Source organism: Sturnira hondurensis, unplaced genomic scaffold, assembly GCF_014824575.4.
Source record: "Sturnira hondurensis isolate 20B ecotype Veracruz unplaced genomic scaffold, ASM1482457v3 Scaffold0013927, whole genome shotgun sequence".
In the NCBI taxonomy this organism is placed as follows: domain Eukaryota; kingdom Metazoa; phylum Chordata; class Mammalia; order Chiroptera; family Phyllostomidae; genus Sturnira; species Sturnira hondurensis.
Genome location: NW_028086558.1, coordinates 6,747 through 13,292, shown reverse-complemented (window position 1 = coordinate 13,292; position 6,546 = coordinate 6,747). Strand labels below are relative to the sequence as shown.

The 6,546-nt window shown below is 55.1% G+C and overlaps 1 protein-coding gene across 1 annotated transcript; it reads right to left on the bottom strand.

Annotated features, from left to right (window-relative positions):
- Nucleotides 1-4,047: 4,047 nt before the first annotated feature.
- Nucleotides 4,048-5,618, bottom strand: LOC118998102 (uncharacterized). Its single transcript, XM_037062009.1, has 2 exons — nt 4,955-5,618; nt 4,048-4,750 (listed from the first exon to the last, which is right to left on the bottom strand). The coding sequence occupies exons 1-2, from the start codon at nt 5,616-5,618 to the stop codon at nt 4,095-4,097; spliced, it is 1,320 nt and encodes a 439-aa protein (XP_036917904.1). The 3' UTR covers nt 4,048-4,094.
- Between the last annotated feature and the right edge of the window lie 928 nt (nt 5,619-6,546).

Sequence of the window (6,546 nt, the reverse complement as noted above, 5' to 3'; positions counted from 1 at the left end):
CAAGAACCGCTATGGCTTCAGAGGCGCGCCCTGGTAAGGCCTCCACAGTGACTTCCGTCTCTCCTGCCCGAGGACTCCAGGCTGTCCTATGATCTCTCTGCTGGAGGAGTCACTCTCTGACTTGTGCTCGTCCTTCTCCCCATGCTGCTCCTGCCCCAGTGGTCTCCAACTGCCAGGCTGAGGCCCCACCAGGAATCTGCCCCGGGCAGTGCCAGCGGGACATGGTCAGACCTCGCTGGGGTCCCCAAAGCATGCTCGCCGGGGCGGTGGTCACAGAAGTGAGAAAGTCTTTGGCTCAATCCTTGGTGGAAGTGCAGAGACAGCGACTTGGAGCCTGTCTGGGAACCATGGCTGTCTGGAGAGAAGACAGGACTGTCCTCAGAGGGTGACCCCACCAGGCCAGCCTTCACAACCCAGCGAACCAGCTGAGCTCTGAGCCATGCCCGTCCTCTGGACACTTCAACAACTGGTCAGTGTGAGGCTCTGAACCCTCTGGGTGCGTCCCGATATGACTTTAGCCATTTTCTCTTTGTAATTAACCAACTGAAACCATGTTCTGTGCCTTCCAGAAGGCTCAGGGCTATGTTGCTACAACGGCATGCACACGGTGCTGGCTGTCAGGCCCCTGTCATCCTGCAGATCACCGTGGGCCACCAGCTACGACAGACAGCCCCGTGTTGGCCTCTGTGCCGCTCTGTGTTTAAAGGAACATTGCAGCAAATTTTCTGGAACTGTACACTGGCCGATTATGAATATAGTTGATATTTCTCTACCTAGAAATTCTGAAACTCAGCAAAGCCTGTGAGAGGATGGTGTGGTGTGGATTTTACCGGGAATGTGCAGCTCTCACTCCATGTGGTGCATGTTCGATTGGCTCGAACATCCCACAACCACAGCTTCTGTGTGCCGCCCGACCAGGTAGCTGCCATCCAAATAGCAACACCTGCTTTGTTCATTGGAACCGGTGAAGGGCATGGGTAAACGTGAACTCAAGCTCAAGCATGGGTGTCCCACGTCTTCGGTGGCATTCGAGACACAGCAAGCATTTTGGAGACAAGTCCCCCAAACTTACCCAGCAAGATCAGCATTTATCTCCGTTAGAAGGACTAATGGAGGCTGCAGATGGTCAGTTGAAGTCACTCTAGCCACGGTGGACGGGAACCCGGGGAGTGAGCAGCGCCATGTCTGGAACCCCCACCAACACCCCGTGACCTCGGCCTGCTCCGTCTCCCCCAGGACCAGAGCCTGCCTCCTCATCTTTTTCCACTCTCTTCTGCATTCCCACAGCTCCTTGTCTGCTGGTCATCTGCTGGTCACCTGTTGTGTCGGGGCCTGCAGACCGAGTCCCTCTCAGATGGAGGCAGCAGGAGCACCACACGCTGGCTCTCCCCGGATCCTTGCACGCCACTCATGCCAGGAGCCACAGCCCTCCCAGTGTCTCACTCCCAGCCCTTCTGCACAGGCACCAGCCCTCCATCTCTGCCCTCAATGTCCAGTGCCAGCCCTCACCCAGCTGCAGCTTCCCTGGACAGACCCGGACAAAACTCGCCCATGGCCACCTCTGCCAAGTCACCATCAGACCCTTCTACGACGTGGTTGAAAATCTCCCAGCACAAAACATGTGGGACCCTCAGTCTGTTCTCAGGACAGAGCCTCCCTTTCCCCATCCCTGAGGGTCTCGGCACAGGCTCCCCTCTCTCTGCCTTGAGGGTGGTGTCCCCAGAGCCTGGGTGTGGCCCACTTTGGCTCTCCAGCTGGTTCCAGTCCAGAGAGGTTCTTTACCTTGAGCCTAGGGCTTCACTATGTCTGAGATTCGGGAAGCAGGACCCACAGGGGGTGTTTGGAATGGCTTGTTTTTCTGATGAGATTCCCAGAATCTCTGGTGATCTGGCCTAAGTCAGCACAGGTGACAGCCCCTGTCCAGCCCCACTCTGGCGACAGAGCATTTCCCTGCAGGCTCAGCCTTGCCCCACCTCTGTGCAGCCGAGGATCGTGGGTCCTCAATTCGAGGGGAGCGCACGGTATCTTGCCAATGACCTCTCACAGCCCTGCCATGTACTGCAAGTGCCCGGCCCTAGGCCAGGCTGGCTTCTTACCCGAGTCCCACCAATTACCGGCTCTGCACGCTTCTGCCTGGCCCTGGATGACCTGCAAATCTGAAGATCTGGCCTTTATCACCACCCTGAAGCTCCGTCTGGTCAAAGGGACAGTGTCACTTTACACCTGGCATGTCACCACCACCAGTGTCCAGCATGTGTGTGGGCTCTGCTCTGTGCCGGGCTTCCTTCCCTTGCAGAGATGCTCGCTGACCCCACTTGCAGGGCTATGTATCAGCCTTTTCATTTGGCAGGTGAGAAACTGAGGTGAGAGAGGTTAGACACCTGGCCAAAGGCACAGGGCTAGCACTTGGCGGTCCTCAGAGTCACACCCCACCACCACACTGTGCTGAGGTGGACAGCAAGGAGCCCGGCTCCAGCTGCAAAATACACCCCAGCATGACAAGAACGACACCAGCACACCAGCCACATGTGGGTTTCTAAGCTGCTGACGGAAAATATCTGCCGGGGTTGGCTCCGACGAGGTCCGGGCTAGTGGGCCCTGCAGAGGCCAGGGGGAGACCACCTGCTCCAGCTTCCCAACCAGTCCTGAGGGCTTGTCTTCTCCTCTTCTTCTACCATCACCCCTTCCGCTCCCCTTTGATCCTCTGGCACTGACCCTCACTGAGGTGGCAGTTTTATGGGCTACCAGGCCTCCCAGGGTCCTTTCCCCTCACTGACCCCGCAAACCCCTGGAATTGTGCTGAGACATCATGGAAAGTGAACAGCCCTCAACTGGGCGGGAGTGAGGGGGAGGGACCTCCCTCTGTCTATTACAGAGACTCACTTGTGCTGGCCATTCTCTCCCCACCCACTTGCCCCTCTCTGGCCTCTTCTATGCCCCATGCTGACCCCTGAATGAGCTCCCGAGGCCCTCTGGGGGCCCCTGCCAGGAGGACAGGAGTTGACTGGGGTGGAAATTTGGCCTGGATCCCTTGATAGCTCCTCACTGGGCCCAGGTGAACCCCTCCCCACCCTCCCCTCCCCACAGGCCTGGGGCAGGAGAAGCTGCTCCTATTGTCAGCACCTGGAGCCCCTCCTAGGCATCTCTTCCCCCCCCCCCAAAGCTGAAGACCACGCCCAGGTGTCCACCCCTGCACCACCTGGGACCAGGGCTTCTCCTGGGGTCCTGTCAGCTCCACCAGGCAGCTCCCTTGTGGGACGCAGGTATCATCTCTACATTTCCTGGTGGTGTGACCGTGGCCTTGCCCCCTTTTTCTTTAAATGTCAAAAGAGATGCTGCATCTTTATTTATACATTATCCTCTGTTACTGACACACTGACTAAAGCTGACATTTACCTGCATTACACTATGTACATTGTGTATGTGTTTGCCACTGGGGAAAACTTTTATTTTCTCTATATTAGATGTAGAACCATGTAAAGAGCAAACTATCTTAAACAAAGCAAGGATAAATGTAGAAAATACAAAATAAGAAAGTACTGCTTTTAAAATTTAACTTTCCAAAAGTAACTTATGAATTGAGAGCTAATCTGGTAAAAATATTGATGTTTTGAAGGGTGTTGCTGCTCTTCAGGGTTGTCCCCACTCGTTTTTAAACAGACAATCAAGTTTATTCAGGTGAATATTAAGTTACTTGTAGAGACTTCCAATAGTAGCTCACGGCAGGTAGAGATGGTCTTCTTGGTTTTAAATAAGGTCTGTTCCGTGTCAGACTTCAAGGATGGCCAAAGTACTAGTGGACTGTTCATTTAACTCAAAAGGACACTTACATTCTCTAATTCTAGAGGGTCCAATGTATGGAAATAATGTACAATATTCACAAAATTACATTAAACGAACTTTATTGTTAATATTTTAAAAGACTAGATTAAGATTATAATTCTATATCTACTTGAATTAGAGGAATTATAGTATCAATTAAATAACTATAGCTAAAGTCAAAAGAGATGGATCTGAGTCCATGGAATGGAAACACAGGCAGATATTGTGTCCTGGGTGTGGGGGCTCAGGGCCCAGGTGCCTCGGGAACCGATTCAGACCAGAAGGTGTTCCTGGGTTCTTGCTCTTCCTGCGTGACCCTGCTCATTCCTGGGGAACTGGGGACCCAGGGGACAGACTGGCACTGCTGGGCCTCGGTAGGCTGCGGGTGGAGCAGCAGGAGCAAAAGGGCCACCTGGGAAGGGCTGGAAGGTGAACTGGGCCCTGGCCAGCAGCTGCCTGTTGCGATGGTTTTCTCTCCACAGCTCCTGGAGCTTCCTCTCCGTGTTCTCGGCGGCCTTCCAGGCTGCTTCAGCTCTTTCCCAGTGGTACCGAACCTCCTTCTCATAGTAGAAAGTGCTCCTTCGAAGTTCCTGGTTCATGTCTTGGGCCATCTTCTTATAGGTGTTCAGCATCTGATAGGTGGACTTCATGTTTCTTTCATCATCAAGCAGTTTGTCCTCCATTTCTGAGCAGCGCCTTTCCGCCTCCAGCACCTGTTTCTGGACCCGGGTTAGACGATCCTCATATGTATCAGGCTGAACTCGAAGCGTCAGCTTCAGCTGCTGAACCTCATCCTTCAGGTCTGTATTTTCACACCGCAGAGACATGTTCTCGGTCCGCAGGCTCCTTATTTCTGCTGCCAGCTCTTCATTTCTTTGCTTTTGCTCCCACAGTTCTCGGGCCCTTCCCTGATCTTCCTCGTCAGCACCTGGAAGGGACACGTTGAGGGCAGCATCACGAGGGACACCCTGGAGATCCCCTTCTGACCCACGGGCAGACTGATCAGCACTGCCTGCTTCCTTCTGACACTGGACCTGGGGCTTGACGGGAGCCAGGTGACCTCTAAGGACCTCAGGCCTGGGGCTGGTCTGCAGTGGGTTTCCCCCCAGGGACAGGGACTGGCTGACTGTACCTTGCAGGTCCCGCTCCACTGGTGCCGTGGATGGCTCTGGCCCTTCTTTCTCCTTCTCTTTGTCTTGGACGTCCTGCTTCCATCCCACCGTTTCGTCTCGACTCAGCTCTGGACTTTCGGGACGAGGAGTGTTTTTGTTCCCGTCATCCGGCATGTTCTCCTGAAGTTGTTCTCCACCAGTCCCTGGTGCTTCGGTGACGGGCTTCTCATCAGTCATGAAGGAATGTGTAGGAGGCTGTTTCCTGTGAATGGTTCTCACTAAGTCAGCCAGGTCCTGAAGCGACGACATCCTGCTCAGGTGCTCATTCAGGGCCTTCAAGCACAAGGTCTTTAACTTGAGAGGACTGGCCCCCACCTCAGATGGCTTGGGAGTGTCGTCAGCTTCTGTCATGGGTCCGATATTCTCATTGCGCCTTGCACAGACTTTGTCAAGGGCAGGACACCTTTTGTCTGGCGCCTTCACACTTCTTGACGTGTGTCGTCTCTTCACCATCAGAGACACCACCACCAGAGCGCCCACCAGGATCACAGGGAGGAGCACAGGGAGAGCTGGGACCTGTCTCGAGCCCTCAGAAATCAGCAGCAGAATCGCGCACAGGTGCTCCAGGATCAGCTGGAAGGTGGACGAGGTGGCTGTGGCTGTGACAGACACGAGGCCCTCCATGGCTGGTCAGGCTCTCAGCTCTGCCACTGACTGCCAGTGTCCTCTGGGCACAAATAACTGCTCAGAGCCCCTTGGAGTGTTCTGTCTCTATGGGGAACAGGTGCCTAGCAACCAGGGCGGGGCAGTGGGCTGAGGGAGGTGCACCTGGAGGTCTAGAAACAGCCCCTCCCTGGGCTCTGAGACAGAAAGTGGTGGCATTCTACAGGCCCTGGGGTTCAGGGGAGTGCTGCCGGCAGCTGGGGGTCAGTCCGTCCAGGCTCACCAGCTATGCAGCAATCCCAGGGGCTGGGAGCAGGGCTGGGCTGTCCCCTTCTGTGCACAGGATCCAGCCAGGGCTGAGGGTGGGATGGTCCCGTTGGGTCCATTCTCCCGATTTCATGTTTCCTTTTGCTGGGGGGATGTCCACTGCTGCCACACAGGAGCCCTCTCTCCTCACCTGTTGACACCGTGGGGGAGGAGGAGTCCAGGACCCAGGGGGTCCTCATAGCTCATAACTGCAGGACCAGATGCCAACCCACTGTCTCGGGGGAAAGCATTCAGAATCAGGAGAGTCTTACAGTCACTGGCCCGTGGAAGCCCCAACGTCCTGCTCACCTTTCCTTGCAGGGGGTGACTCCACCCTGGGGTGACATGGTGACCCAGGGTCCTCCCTGAGAGTCCCCCTCACATCCCCATGGCTGCCTGGAAGGGCTGACAGCCTACTGAGTCTTGTTCTCCTGCCTGACTTCCTGTTATCGGTTAAATTGTACCCTCCAAATGTATATGTTGACCTCACATTGTGGCCTTAATTGGAGGGGACATAAGATCTGCATGGGCAGTCCTAATGTAGCAGGACCGGCGTCCCAATAGGGTAAATGAGGACAGAGAGATAGGTAAGCAGCTGCCAGAGGCCGAGGGGATACCACTGCCTGGGGATTCAGCCCTGGTT